General features: G+C 44.0%; 1 protein-coding gene across 1 annotated transcript in view; it reads right to left on the bottom strand.

Annotated features, from left to right (window-relative positions):
• flt4 (fms related receptor tyrosine kinase 4) overlaps positions 1-15890 on the bottom strand; it is a 31758-nt gene that overhangs the window by 858 nt on the left and 15010 nt on the right. The window contains exons 4-29 of the mRNA XM_028415674.1: positions 15171-15316; positions 14900-15065; positions 13787-13926; positions 13531-13702; positions 13188-13305; positions 12844-13028; positions 12205-12370; positions 9987-10122; positions 9314-9422; positions 8638-8997; positions 7968-8114; positions 7288-7419; positions 6621-6727; positions 5238-5373; positions 4673-4777; positions 4335-4448; positions 4120-4208; positions 3866-4025; positions 3674-3768; positions 2939-3061; positions 2686-2797; positions 2376-2475; positions 2091-2196; positions 1883-2007; positions 885-1005; positions 646-731 (exon numbers count right to left, since the gene is read on the bottom strand). Coding sequence (XP_028271475.1) covers positions 646-731; positions 885-1005; positions 1883-2007; positions 2091-2196; positions 2376-2475; positions 2686-2797; positions 2939-3061; positions 3674-3768; positions 3866-4025; positions 4120-4208; positions 4335-4448; positions 4673-4777; positions 5238-5373; positions 6621-6727; positions 7288-7419; positions 7968-8114; positions 8638-8997; positions 9314-9422; positions 9987-10122; positions 12205-12370; positions 12844-13028; positions 13188-13305; positions 13531-13702; positions 13787-13926; positions 14900-15065; positions 15171-15316 — 3556 coding nt within the window. The remainder of the gene's footprint in view (positions 1-645; positions 732-884; positions 1006-1882; positions 2008-2090; positions 2197-2375; positions 2476-2685; positions 2798-2938; positions 3062-3673; positions 3769-3865; positions 4026-4119; positions 4209-4334; positions 4449-4672; positions 4778-5237; positions 5374-6620; positions 6728-7287; positions 7420-7967; positions 8115-8637; positions 8998-9313; positions 9423-9986; positions 10123-12204; positions 12371-12843; positions 13029-13187; positions 13306-13530; positions 13703-13786; positions 13927-14899; positions 15066-15170; positions 15317-15890) is intronic.

The raw sequence follows: 15890 nt of genomic DNA, 5'->3' as shown, positions 1-15890 counted from the left end.
TTGAATAAGCGTCACGTGTTGGACACACAGACAAAAGTCACTCATGTTCAGCTGACTTAAAAATAGAACAGAGCAAAAATACACAGTCTGAAAACAGACAGGGAGGGAAGTCATACAGCACAACCTGGATCTGCTCTGAGAGGTTTGTTACCTCACAGCTCCTGAGGTTTTTTTTATATATGAACAATACAATACCTAAATCAGTATCTGCTCTTTAGGTCTCCTCCCACACTTTGCTGTAGGAGTGAGCTGTGAGATGAATGTGTCTCACTTTTTACTTTTAGCTTACATTCCAATAAATATGAGTCCTGGGTGTAAATGATTCAACCCAGTGTCTACTCCTACTTACAGGACTCTGCTGATGCTCACTTGCTTTCCAAACCTACCATAGTTTAGCTCCACATAAAGCTGTGGGTGACAACTGTACAGTTCCTAAGCAGAGAGAATGACTATTTTTTCCCTTATATTGACTCATGTGAGACATCTATAAAAGCACTGATATATAAAAGGCTTTGCTTAACATGACATTTGTTGTGAGTAATAAGTATCAGTTCAAATGCCAAATACTGTGACTAATTCACCGGCTGCATATCTGGATCAGTGTCCCTTTTCCGTAAAGCGGATCACAGCCTTTGTGTGACTAACCTTTTCAAGACGGCACCCCTGTGGTTGTGCTCAATTCTCTCAAATTCTTCGGAGGCCAGCACCATCCCGCTGTCTGTCTGGTTGTCCTGGGAGGAGACACACACAGTCAGTCACACAGCCTATCATTGACGTGGATGCGTATTTTATAAATATAAATGTCTGAGGAGAAAATCCCCCAAAAAAATCAAACACCAGCTGGGTCACATTATCAACAACTGATAAGAAGATAAGGAGCTTACTTGAGGAGCTTTCTGTGGGTGTTTCTCCAGGGGAAACTCTTCAAATGTCTTCACTCTGGGCTGGCACATTTTAGACGGCCCCACAAACACACAGCCGGCAAGAGGCACGCAGTTATAATACCTACAATATCATATAAAATAATAAATAATAATAATATATAGACCTAAAATAAAAGTAAATGTGCAGTGCCTGTTGTGTAAGGCACTGCACACCCAACACAACAATCATGGGCCTCCTCGTAAATACTGATGCTTGATATCATAATTATATTGTCATATGCTGGCACCACTTGTATACTTGCATAGCTTTTAATGGCCTTTACTTTCGGCCTTGGAGATCACACTCTTTAACACATGACAGTAAAACACCACCCGCTGTCTAATATTCTGTTATCTGTCACATCGGAGCTCTTATGTGCTCTGCTTCATCAGGGCATTTTTTTTTTTAGCTTTTACAGAATGATGGCCCCTCTTTATGTCACATGACAAAGCGCAGGCCTGCTTTGGTGACAGCTATACTATTCATATTATGTGCTTGTTTCTGTTATGTTTTCATCAAATTTATGAATTGAGAGGAGAGATTTATGATACAAAAAAACTAGAAAAACATCATGCACAGGCCTCACTGAATGGATGCAGCGGCACTCACTGTTCATGGATAAACAGTGAAATTATAGGTTACAGATGTGTATTTATCCGTTTTGATACTAATGCTAAAGATATATATTAATATTGCCACAGAAGTGAAAACCTGCAATACTCTCTCATTTTCAGACTGACTGGAAATTCTCAGCCCTACATCAGTACTTATGATATGCTACATCCTAACTGGATATACACCAGCAGTGTGTTTTTCCTATAAAGGCCCAGAAATGAATCTGAATACCTAAAATAATGAGGGAATGCTGTAATAGTAGATATTTTAGCTATATTCTACATCCTAGTGGGAAATGTAGTTTTAAGCCTCAGAATAGTGTGTAGGTGTGGGTGGTGCTTACCTTGTGGGCAGAGTGTTGCAGGCCAGCCTCAGCTCCTCCTCTGACGGAGGACGAGATGACGCCTGCGAGAAGCCATCGTCCTCTGAGTTCTGCGAGTGGTTCAGGGGAATGTAGTCCTTTCCATCCTGTGGGGAGTGAGGAGGAGATGTTTTTAGGACAATGTGATCACTTATAGCTATAGAGTTATTATTTCTCTGACAGAACTCACAGGCAGGCCGTTGTCCTGCAGCAGGTCTCCCAGAATCTGGACCAGAGCAGGGAACGTCGGCCTCTCTTTAGGCTCGCCCTGCCAGCAGGCCAGCATGATGCCATATCTACCAGCAGAGGGCAGCAAAGTCACAACAAGACCAGCACTGCACACTTAATCTCATTTTCTTCTTTATGAGTTTTCTCTTTCCATCGATTAGTTGAAAGGAATTAAAGCTATCAGTCCTGTATGATAGCGAAAACATATTTTTCATCATGATGCCAAGATGAGTTAAAGAAGACATACATTTCAGGGGAGGCTGTCTCTGGCGCTCTCATCCTAACGCCATCCTTCAAACGCTTGCAGAAGTCTTCATCAATCTGCACCCCCGGGTATGGAGATGCACCTGAGGGTGGGAGAATAGTAATAGACAGTGAAAACAAGCTATTGTGTGTTTGGATAAAAGGGATGAAGACTTTGAGAACAAATGAGTTGTTTTGGCAGGCAGAGGAATTTATAGACATACTTCACACTTCAGGAGGAGATTGCATTTGATTGATCACACTTCTATAGAAATGACTCCTCATAAAAGATTAGTGCGTGATTTTGAGTTTACCGAGTGAAAAGATTTCCCAGAGGAGAACTCCAAAAGACCACACATCACTCTGACTGGTGTACACTTTGTCAAATATGCTCTCAGGAGCCATCCACTTTAGAGGTAGACGAGCCTGAGGGAACATTAATGCACATGAACACCAATGACAGCTGCTGTTAACTGGTTATAAAACCAAAAGAGTTGCAGTGAATGGTGACGGATAGTGAACCAGGAATGTAGAGTTGTAGCATAGCAGAGTGTGAGGATGCCTTACATTGCCTTTCCTGACGTAGTCTGGGTCTTTGTATATGTCTCTGGCCAGGCCAAAGTCACAGATCTTCACCACGTTGTTCTCTGACAGGAGAATGTTCCGGGCGGCCAGGTCTCTGTGGATACACTGTAGATACACACACACACATCCATCATACATAGTGCACATAGAGAATAGCTGTTTGTGCATGTGTGTGTGATCATGCAGCGTGTCCACCCTATGTACTCTGAGGAGTCGATCTAATTTTTACAACCTGGTGCCTTAAAATCTAAAGAGTGTGTTTAAGGCAGACACACATCTCCCACCTGTCTATTATTATTATACTGTGACATTTACATTAAGCTGTACAGTTAGTTTGAATGCTTTGCAACAGTGAATAATGATAATGATAAAGAGACTAATCATTATTGTGCAAGTTGTTTTTTCTGGAATGTATTTAATTTAGTAATTTGTACTTATTTGAATTAGTACGGCACAAAAGTCACATGGATAATTATTAAGCACAAAGAACTGAAGAGCTGAACTGCACTTGCTTTTCTACCTTAGTGGGCGAAACAATCTGCCCATACACACACACACACACACACACACACACACACGGAGAGAGAGGTGTTGGAGCTGCCGTGCAACACACAACGAGCCAGGAGATTGAACCCCTTAGATTATTGGTTCAACCTCTGTTGACATTTCACCACAGCTTATTCATTAATTGTATATAGCATAGTGGTAACAATTAACCTTTCTGGAGGCCAGGAACTCCATCCCACGAGCCACCTGGAAACTGTAGCAAATTAAATCTTCTATTGTCAGAGGAGTTTTCCACAAGTCCTCCACTGTGGAGAGAAAAATGGAGCAGAGGGGGCGTCAGACAGAGGGGAGGACATGAAGCAGGATTTTATTGCAGGATAATGGCTCAGTAATAACTTGTACTTTTCTCTACTGCAGGATTCTGATTGGATGGGTTGGATAATGGACTCTGCGGGTTGCTGAGCGGAGGGGTGGCCGGAGAAGGCGGCTGGCGAGCTCTTTGGTCCATCTGACCCGCTTCGATCATCCGCCTCACCTGGCTCTGGGTTTTTGGAGAGCGGTCCTGAGGGGGGACACAGTTCAAAGCATCATAAGCATCAAAGCAATAGTAAAGAAATCTGACAGAATATGAGTAGTGTCTGTTTGTGTACTGATACCCTGTAGGGGAGGAAGAACTCTCTCTTGGCTCGTAGGAAGTTGGACAAATTCCCATATTTACAGTATTCCACTATGACCATCAGCGGACCTGGTGACACAGACACACACACACACACCTTTAATAATAAATTAAACAGAAGAAGTTAAACAAACAGAAATACAACTTCTGGCCTTAGCTGACAACAGGGCTTAAATAATAAATGAGTGTACTCACCATTTGGTTTGGTGCAGGCTCCTAACAGGTTCACAACATTCAGGTGGTTACCGATATGAATCAGTATCTTCAGCTCTGACATCAGGGCTTTGTGCTCGCTGGCTGTGGCTCCATCTGTAACATGTGCACACAAAGTTACACTCCTATCAGTGCTTTACATGGAATTATACTTCAGAATATAACAAACTGTCGCAAACAGACAAATAATGAGTTTAAACAGTGAAATACACTTGTGGTTTTTGCACTCATGGGGATTCACTGGAAGGAGTGCTCAGCTAATGAATCAGTTCATTAGTGGTGTTTGCAGCTTACAGTGTATGCACACAGTTAAATCTCACCCTTCAGCATCTTGACAGCCACTGTGTCTAAACTGTTGCTCTTGCTGATGCCGTAGATCGATGCTTCAATTACCTTTCCAAAAGCACCATGCCCTAAAACCTTTCCTGTATCAGGAGAAAGAACAACAACAGAATGTTCATGCAGGCTGGCTTTCAGTCTCACCGGAATAAACAAACAGTTGAGCAAAGAAGCAGCTGTTACATGTAAATGCACATGACATCCGTATGACACAGAAGAAGAATTAGAATATCAGTTGCAGCATTTGGAAAACAATGTCGTCCCATGAGTTTCTGCCGTGGAGCAGATGCTTTTTCTCAGGGCGTTCTGAAAAAAGCTGTTCTGGGAATGAGCACATATTTAACATTAGCACTTTACTTGGCAGCACTCTGCCTGGCTTGGTTGCAGCCCAAACTCATGCCATTACAGATTCTGGAAATGGAAAAATAATTTGGTTTCATCCATCTACTCGATCTCATCTACGCCTGCATATGCCCTCAACACACACCTCCCTCACATATCCATCCATCCATCCATCTTTTCCTCTCATTCCGTCTAGTAGCTCACCCAGTCGGAGCCTGTCTCTGGAGACCTCCCACTGTGATGAATCGTAGGGCAGGTATTCACACTGTTCATCCAGTGGCACCTCCCCCGGGTCCATAATGATTGACAGATAGCCCGTCTTTATGTCGGCCGGGTTAACCTAAAGTTCAGAAGGAGATGGAGCTAATGTAAGGTGAGGAGGTGAAGGGATCATTCAGGGCTGAATGACAGTGAGTGTTGTGAAGGAACACTGCAGATAATATGAGCACAGAAAGAAGAAAAGGTCAGAAGGAGAAAGTACAACCAGGATGGCTCTGTACACTACAACAGCTGTGTTTTCATTTCTTCTCTATTTTTTCTCTTCTTGAATTACTTTTCAGTTGGAAATGTACTTCTACTTGTTTTTAATTCTAAAAGGTATTGTGGGTAAATCATAGCTCATTTTGGCCTCAGCCAGCCTGAGGGGCTCGTCTGCGGTTGATTGACAGGAGCTGGCAGGCTGAGTTCCAGCAGGGAAACACGAGACAAACAAACTGCTGCAGCCTTCAGCTGACAGGCTGCGTGTTGTTAGCAGTGGTCTTAAAGAGTAAAAATAAAATCAGGATGTAAATTGATGGTGATATTTGCAGGTGCGTTTACATGCTGCGTAACATGCAGCATCAGCTAATTAGCTACAGAACCTGCCAAGTGTCATTAAGAGTGCACTTTTCAGCGGGGGATGCTTGTTTGCTGCTTGTTGGCTGAGATACTGGCGATGCAGTTAATTTATTATCACTGCATATATCACTGTGAATCACTGTGACATTCACACAGCTGTGTTACCTGAAGTGGGCTGAAACCAGGAGTCACTGGGAAACACTTAAATAACAATTACTTGAGTATGTTATGATGTACTAACGCAGGAAGCTAGCTTGCACACCAAAGTAAACATTTGTTTAGACATACATGGACAATGTATATATAGTGCACATTAATGTTGTGCTACTTGCTACAATGCTAACAGTGTCCAGCTGAAGTATAAACACTCACAAGTCAGTGTGATAGATAGACCATCAAGGCTGATGACGAACATTTGTTAATGTGATTTGTTAATGACTGTGTTAAATGAGCTCATAGATGACAATGTCAGGAAAAACTCAGAGAAATCAGAGGCTTCTTACAGAAGTGTTTGTTAACAGGGTTAACAGCAGAATAACTGGACTCACACCCATCAGATAACAGTCACTCTGTCAGGGTGTAAATTAGCCGACAGGGAGCGATCTGGGAGATCAAAGCGTTTGTGCTTGAATGCCAGCAGACACGTTGTGAGTCAGAGGTCAAAGTGCCTCCGTCACAGTCCGACAGCTTCCCCCCCCCCCACACAAACACAAAGAGACAGACACACAATGAAAAGTGGCGCCCTCTGACCCGTTTCACATTGCAGAAGATGAGGATGAGCAAGGCCCAGAAGAAAACAGCGATAACTCCGGTCCCGATGAGAATCACAATCTCCACGTTGGCCTTGTCACTTGAACCTTGGCGTGGAGAAAGGAAGAGTGTCACTCAGATTAAAATTTCCTGGAACACTTAAATCCCACTCTGTTCTGTCACAGGTCTTACTCTTTACCAACTATAGGGGGTGCTGTATTACAAAGCATTTGTTCCAGCTTTCTTGCAGGGGCCTTACATTAAATCTTTAGGTTAAATCAATGTAGGTTAAATCAATGTGCTTAGCAAACCTTAACTCATTTCAGCCATTCATCAAGAAACCACTTCCAGCAAACCCATTAAATTATTCATTCTGAACATGTAGTGGCCCTCTACAGTCAATGACAGTAATTTGATTTGGGGCAGCTTTACATAACAAAAGCACAACAAGGACAGGTGCAGTGAAAGTTGGAGAGGTACCTAAAAACTCAGAGGCCTGTACACTTTGTGGGAAGATGAGATCTCCCGGGCAACTGTGGTTTCAGGCCTGAGTGCACTCGAAAGAGCACGTTAGAGCTGAGAGTGTATGAGTAGATTCAGGTGTCTCTGGGATTGTGTGTTAGAGAGAGAGAAAGTGTGTGTGCGTGTGTGTGTGTGCCTGTCTCACCGATGACCCTGACAGCAGCTGAGGAGTGGACACAACCACGCTGGTTGCAGGCGGTGCAGGTGTAAAGACCCGCATCCTCCTCTCTAACCCTCTGGATACTGAGGGTGCGGTTTGAATCCTGCAGCTGGATCCCTGCAGGCAAGCACGGGATGATTAGTGACAAACACACACACATACACACATGTGGCTGTGAAAGAATGTGCTGCAGCATTCCCCTCACACAAAGTAACATTTTCAGCAACGTTTTTATAATTCTCATCACACCTCTGCTTTTCAATCTGTGACGTTCATTTATTATTCCATTGTCCTGTGTGTGGAGCCACATGTCCCAGGCAGCCCCTCTGAGCAAAGCCAGAGCATCAGCTGTCACTCAGACCCATATTGACCTACCCCGCCCACTCATCTCCCTCAGATGTTAAGCAGAGACACACACTAAGAAAGCTAATGAGCCAGCAGCGTTTAGTATGTGTGTGAGGTCCGTGGGTGGCTGTGGAGCAATCCATCAGCCACCCATCAGGACCCCAGTATGAGTGTGTGTGTCTGCCAAAAGTCACGTAAACACCTCAGAATGTAGCAGATTTTAATGTAGACCGGTATGCATGTGTGGCTGCTGACTCGGCCAGTGGGTGGCTGCATGGTGTAAATATGTGTGTGTCACCTGTGTAGGTGTATTCATGCACCTGACATTTGGTGGAGAGGCTGGCTGTCTTTGAACCAGGAGAGACGGGGCACAGGGCTGCCCTCCACATCGCACTGCATGCGCAGAGACTCGGTCACATTCACTGTCTGGTTAGTGAGGGTTTGCTTATACCGAGGCGGCTCCAGGGCTACGGAAGGAGAGGGAGGCCATGGAGAGACATGAGAGTAAAATCAACACTCATCACTTGTCTTCACTGATGTGGACAATGCAATATCAACCAGAGGACTGTGAGTCCACATGATATTTGGCAAAAGGGCAAATGTAAAAGAATCCCATTAAGAAATACATCTGTCCTTCAGGCACTGAAGTAAAGTTACAGCACGCAACAAGAATGAAACATGAATTCATCGCTGCTTTTCAGCCTGGAGCTCTGTTTTCTGTCACTGAGCAAACACCAGGTACTTTCTCCATTATGTGTGGATGTGGGCTGTGTAGGCACCTCTTTATGTGTGTGTGAGTGTGTGGGTGTGTAGGTGTGTGTGTGTTAAGCCTCCAGCATCTCAGCGCCAGCTCCACTGTGACCCATGTGTGTTTCCCCTGCCAGAGGTTGAGCTTTCCTCTATAATTAGACGTGCTTAGAGGAAGTGTTTTCTATGCCTGCTGATGTGTTCATCCCTACGTCTGGAGCTTTCATCTCTTTTAGCGCTCACCTTTGACAGAGATGTATCTTAACAGGCACTGCTTCTCCCCGTTGCGCCTGCTCTGAGCCTCACAGACATAAAGACCTTCATCCTGCAGCTGTATGGACTGAAAGGTGAAATCCAGGACCCAGCTGTTGGAGTGCTCCTGGAAGAAGAGCTGGCCCTGAAGCGCGTCTGCGAAGAGGTGTACACTTCTGCAGTCTAGTTCTTGTGGCCTGCCCTGCTTGTCCTGCAGGGCCTGGGGGTCAAGGCGGTACCACTGCAGCTGCTCGTAGGTGTAATTGTCTGCCGTGCAGCACAGGGACACCATCTCCTGCTCTAGGGGAGTTGTGGAGGGCTGAACGTCCACACTGAAGCCTTCAGGGATAGCTTTGGAGATGAGAGAAAAGGAGAGACACTGAGGCACTGAGTTCTTACTCCTTTCATTAAAAGATGTTTATGGCACTGTCATTTTAAATAGAACCAAACAGTTTAGGGGCCTCATTAGGCCCTTTGTTTTGTCCTTGAAAAACCTATTTAATAATTCATCCACGTTCTTTAGTAGTAAGTATAAGTTGCTGATGAATTTTTTAAATCTAATTTTCCAATGCTGTGAGCACCACAAATTCTGTTTACTTCTACCATAATGGGGTGAAAGCAGAAACCAATCAACACCACCGGCGAGGAGCTATCCTGACATACTCACTGGTTACATAGAAGTAGATCAGCCGCTCATCTTTGCCAACTTTGTTTTCAGCTGTGCACTTGTACATGACGGAAACACTGGCGTTGCGGATCTGAAGCCTGCTCACAATCTGTAAGGTGAGGAAAAAAAGTAAATGAGGCTTGAATTCACCAGGACGAAGCTCACGTGTTCAACAAGGACGTGCAGGCTGCTGTCATGTAATTCTTTGTGAGCTGACACAAACCAGATTTTGTGCTGACAGGTCAACAAGAAGCAAACTCAGTCAGGTGTGGGTGAAATAAAAATGGATGTTGGCGTGTGTGAGCGTGCGTCTGTGTGATCATTTCCTCTCATGGTGGCGGTTTATGAATACATGAGCGTGTGTACATGCACATGTGCCCCTGGATGTGTTTATAACCAGTCCTTACAGGAAGTCTGCAGAGGAAGACTGTTCTAAATATTTCTACTGTGGAAATGGCTCCTGATTGACAAATTTTGTTATGGAGCTCAGAATTGGGGACACTTACATAAAAATATCCCAGTTCATGGTTAAGTCCACTTACATAAATGTGCTCTTTTCTGGGTTATGTCCTAATCATCCTGTGTTTTTTTTCACATAATCTTATTATGGCCTTTAAAAATTTGTGCATTTATGAAACAGTAGGTCTATGAAAAAAAAAAAGCCATGATCAACCTTTTGTCGTCCATCCACCACCTCCACAGACGTTTCAATAGCTTCGATTTCATTCATGGAATTTTCCGAGTTAATGCTCTGCCAGTTCTGACAGTCTGTGATCCTGTCACTCCGGCCTTTCCTGTCTCGACGGACCCTGGAGAGAAGCGCAGACACATTCATGACATCTCCCCTCATTGACATGTACAGCAGAGAGCGGGCAAGAATTCAGAAGCATATCAAACCATATCCAATCCTGAGGTTTTATAAGATGTTGTTTTTTTTTTCTCTCTCCTCTGAACACCGTATTGCATTTCAGATCAGCTTGCATCCCATATCACAAGCAATTATGCTAAGTGTCCAAGCAACTAATGGAGAAAGTACTGTATCAATTTCTGTTATGAAGATCCACAGTGTGAACATCATAGTTGAAGTAATGAAACATGAAATGGAATTTTCTTTTGTGTTTTCTACTAAAGGAAGCTGTACTACTGATGCCTGTAAGATGTTGAGCGTTAGCTCTCAGTTGATTAGAAAAACTAAGATGGGGGAGGGATGGGGGTGGAATAGGTAAGTTGCGATACCCCGTACACTTTGTTCACACACTAGTCAGTGTGGTCAGTGCCACCCGTTGTGTTTTATTTTGGTTGAAGTATCTTTTTAAATAGGTTAGCCAGGCCCTTTGTTGAGAGATAGATAAGGCTGGTCCCCTGCTCCTCCACATCTGATAGCTGTGTGTGCTATTCATTAAAACCTTTCTGTTTGCTCCAACACTGATTCCTGACTCCTGACTCCTTTTGGTTGATATGCTAAGACCCCTGGTCACCCCTAGACACCACCACAGGGGATGTAACATGCACTAAAATAAAATGGTGAATATACAGGAGATATAATCCTACAGTGAAGAAATGACTAAATAGTATCATATTTAAACCCATAAACTGTCAACTATAGCCCAAAATAAGTAAACATAAAAATCTCAGTATGCTGACTAACTAGCCAAACATCTCCTGGTTAACCTGCAATCTGACGTGACATCAAGCCTCCATCCAAAAATGTATTACCAGCACACTCCGATTGTGTCCTAGCAACGAAGTCGAAGTTCTTATCATACACGGCTATCTTTACTGGTGAAAGTAATTCTTAAGCTCTGCAACCCCAAGATTCTGGAAATATTTTATCAAGTACACTTCACTTGACAATGAGTCCACCTTGAGCCACCACACTTCACACAGATTTAATTTAAAGTCCTGCACTGCATGTTTCACCATCAGATCAAAAGAGGAAATTCAATGTCAAAACTATCTATCCATCCATCGCTGTCCATGAAATATCGTGTTAGATGCACATGACGAGGAATACAAACGGGTCAGCTTGAGTTAAGTTTGAGTCTATACACTAAACGTGATGCCTGCAAAGAAGAGGTCAGGTATCTTGCATCTGTGCTCATGTTGCCCATGTGAAAATGTCAGAACTGCAATAACTTCAAAAAATGAAGCCTTGAAGGAAAATGCTGGAAGTCGGAGAATATTAGATATTCAGCAAGCGCAGCCATTCCACTGGGGCTTAAAGGAATAGGAAATAAGGAAAAATAGCTGTCCAGAGAATCTATTATATCATGTTGTGTGTGTTTTTAGTAGCAGTGGAGAAAGGCAAAGCCTGGGGCGAGGCCTGGTAATAACTATGTGTTTCAGTGTGTGTGTGTGTGTGTGTGTGTGTGTGTGATATAAAGTAGCCTGATGGGCTAAAATACACCCAGGTGGTTTGTGGACATTTTCTGTGCATTTCCAGGGTTTGTGTGTTTGTGTCTATGTGTGCATGCCAGAAAGTGACACTGCTGAGTGAGAGCTAGACCGTGGCCAATAGGAGCAGAGTACCATCCAGGCTGATTATTACAGCATGTGAGGGGAAGCTGGGTAGACATGGAACAGACACTCTCTTCCACCTCTTTACCTGTCCCCCACCTTCTGCTTTATCCCTCCACCTCCACGTCTCTCTCTTCTCCCTCTCTGGTATCGTCATGTCCTCCCTCTGTTCCTCACTTAGTCCAGCTCACACTGACCTCCTCTTGTCATCTGGCCTCACATAATTCCCACACTGCATCCCACTCCTGTCCTCTCTTCTGTCCCGTTTGATCACACCTCATCTACTCCCTGACTGTGCTCACAGAGAGCTGGCAAAAATATCAGCCCAGTCAGTAAAACTGACTGATCTCAGACAGAAGTTTTTTTTTTCTTACAGCCTGCTTTGGGTGCTGTTGAGGACACAGGGGCCCCAGGCCCTCCACTGCCAGCTGACACTGGGAGCCGGGAGACCATAGGCGGTACACGTTAGCGTCTGGCTGCTGCCGCTGGGATAAGGACTGGAGGGATCTGCTGCTTCTTTCTCATGAATCTGTGGGGGGACTAAAGACAAGGAGAGTCGACCAATCAGTCAATAATATTTATAGTTCCTGGCATACCCTCGTACATTTGGAAACCAAGGAAACACAGAAGGAGCAACCATTATGCAATCATTTGGATTCTGGTTGAAATATCTTTGAGCATGAGGAGAAACTTTATTTTATTACTTTATCATCATAAATACATGAATGAGGACTTCTCCATTAGTGATTAGTGTTATAGTAGTGTTCTTTTGATAGCATATTCTATTCTATTCTATGATTATTTGATTTTTGTTTATAATTTATAAGCATCAGAACACATGCACAGGGCTCATATATATATATATATATATATATATATATATATGTTGTATGCAGCACCTATCATACACATTGTATGCTTGTGTCAAACCACCACGCATACATTCTGTGTTGCCCATCATAAAACAATAAGCATGGTTTCCTCTGAGGGTACACAGGCGAACACAAACATACCGTTGACAACAAGCGTGACATTGAGCCTCCTCTCCAGTGCAGCTGCCCTGTTTTTCAGCACCACTGTGTACACCCCAGAATCCTCCTGACAAACATCCTTAATTTCCAATGCGTGGTTATGGTGCATCCTTATCCTTTTCATCTTGAACTCCGGGCGATGATTTATCAGCTTTCCATCTTTATACCTGGACGCAATACACAACCACCGCTGCAGCACATAATATGCTCCCGCTGACATGCTTTGGCCTTGAAATGAATCTATAAAATCTCAGCTCTGTGAGATCTAATTATTCTTTTGTAACCTCCCATTACATTTATGGATACAACAGAGAGTCTCATCTTACCATTGTGTTTCAGGTGTGGGGAAGGCAGAGACATTTACTTGTATTTTAAATGACTTCTGGCCGGCAGTCACCTCCACCACAGACCCACTTCTGTAATCCAGGTTGATAAATGGTCTTTCTGAAATTACAGGCACAGTCATAGTCAGTAGCTGGATGGTGACTCTGAAAGATTTTATAGATGACTCCTTTGTAGGGGATGATAGGTGGAAGTCAGCATAGCTTCAAATGAATTCAACTCACATAGAATGATCAGGGTCAGAATGAACACATGTCAAAATGTCAGGAAAATGTGTGTGATCATGCTGACAATGGTAAATGTAATGTGTACTGTGCCTCTGCTTACCATGAACTATGACCTGAGTTTGTTGGGTTTTTTCTGAGTCTATGCTGGTGACGTTGCAGCTGTAGAGGCCAGTGTCTGTGACATTGACACTGTGGACGGTCAGGATGCTAACAGCCTCTGTAGCATGAGACAGAGCTTCACGAAGAGGCTTAGTCTCCACCCACCTGTTGGTCTAATGAGGAGAACTGTGAGTAGCATCAAACAACATGTTTAATCCAGGTTTGCTGTTCCGTGATGGACACATGTGGCCATGTACCTCTTTGCCTGGGTAAGACCACTGAAAGTTCACCCCGGTGTCGAACTCTACTAGCGCCGTGCAGTTCAGGGTGAGGGCCTCCCCCACTATCAGCTCTACTGGGTCCTCAGGAAACAGCTTGACATCGTAAACCTGACTTCCTGTCCGGGAAAAAGGGGGAGGGAGAAATGGTCGGACAGAAGCAGGGAGGGAGGGAGACAGTGAGAGGGGTCAGAGTGACATCGTCAGCAGTTTTTCCTTCCTCGCAGGGCCAGAGGAAATGACTTTCCTTTGGACCAGAGCAGCCATCCTACTATAAAGAACCTGTCTGTCACAACCTCGCACTATTTCCATTCATGTGTCAGACTATATCACTGAAGGCAATTATAGTCACATACTGTGAAGCTTCAATTAAAGATAAGAAAGAGAAAAAGCAGCAAAGCTTTGACCAGTGTACCTAATGTTCAAGCTGCAGTCAATGACATAACGTGTTAAGGAAATGTGTGCAGGCGACGTCAGCGCTGCAGAGCATAATTGCCTGATTGTTTAAACACTCCATCAATGTTCAGAGCGAAAGTTTCTTCCCTGACTGATGCAGCTATTACTTTTGGCCTGAGGCGCTGGGTATGAGTTTCCTTTCAGCATCTGAAGAGAGAGGTGAATGATCTCACACAGCATAGCAAAGAGACTTTTGGGTCCCACAGAGTTCAGTTCCAATAAAAGGGAACCTCCACATAAAGCCTCATCGCCTCTTCATCTTTAATTTCCTAAAAATTTAATTATGCCTTCCCTTCTTGTTCTTCTTTTCTGTGCGTTCTGCTTGCATAACGTCTCCTGTCCTATATGAAAAAAATGGGAGTTGTTTTTGAGGAAATGACATAATTAAATAAAAGCCTTGAAATCATCTGCAGGGAGGGATAATTGGCTCAGTAACTGCCAGGCAGTCGGTCTTACACCACCTTAGATTTCCACAGCTAATTTCTCTTTCAGCAACAGTCTCGAATCTAATTCAAATATTTGTCCTGGGTCAGGACTGTTTTTGTAACAGCTTAAGTCAAAGTTTTGCAGGATCTCTGCTGGTCTCAGTGCTGAAACTGAGACTGGACTCTGGAGTGAACACAGTGTGTTTTTTACCTGTGGTGTGGATCAGGTAACTGGCAGACTGGTGAGGTTTGCCTTCCAGCATGGCCAAACACGAAACTCCAATGAGCATCGGTGCACTGTCTATAATTTGTCTGGGGATGGACCAGCCTCGCTTGTTATCCCATGTCATCCCATTATTATCCAGAGGCGTGGGATACTGAAATGACACACAGACACAGAAAGAAATAATTGCAGGGAGCTCAGATCATCGATCACATCGTCACTGACAGCTTCAATTTGAGCTAGGAAAGACTGTGCACACCGTGTGGAGAGTGACATTCAGGTCGGGCACTGTGACCAGACAGGGCACTGTGACGTGTGTGGAGAGGCGTGTGATTAAAATGGTCTCCAGGTCATTCAGTTGGCCCTGGTTCTCGACACGTCTTCTGAGGAAGGGCTGCTCGGGGTCTGGATGCAGATGGAAAAGACAGAGCTGTTAAAGGGTAACCCTGATACCAGCTGGGGTAATGGCATCTATTACTGAGCTAACTTCATGAACAGACAGTCAGATCTCTCACCGTCTAATAATGACCCCCAAGGACTCGTCTTTATGTGGAGTTTATCATCATTACCCAGCAGCTTGTCTGTCCTCACACCGCGTACAGCATTAAGAACTGCTATTACACGTCGGCTGAGAGACAGCTGAGGGGTTTAATCCTCCTCTGAACAGTGTGACAATTTCACCTCAAGCTGGAAAACATCTCTCCTGTGCTTTGTCTTTAATGCTTTTATTTCTCCCTTTTTCATTTGTCTACATACAGCTAGTGATACACAGGGCTTTGGGAGGCATCACAGCAACCGTGTCACCAATTTACACTGCAGCTGTTATCACTGCAAAATCCTATTCTCACAACAAGAGACACACTATTATAAAAATGCTTATCTCCCTGGCATTCCTGTCAATACCAGCACATTTTGTACAGCAGGCAGAGCTGTTGTATGACTACGACCTGCTTGATTCTTTTATTTCTTTTTTTCACCC

This window comes from Parambassis ranga, chromosome 10 (assembly GCF_900634625.1).
Source record: "Parambassis ranga chromosome 10, fParRan2.1, whole genome shotgun sequence".
Lineage (NCBI taxonomy): Eukaryota > Metazoa > Chordata > Actinopteri > Ambassidae > Parambassis > Parambassis ranga.
This window is presented reverse-complemented; position numbering and strand designations above follow the sequence as displayed.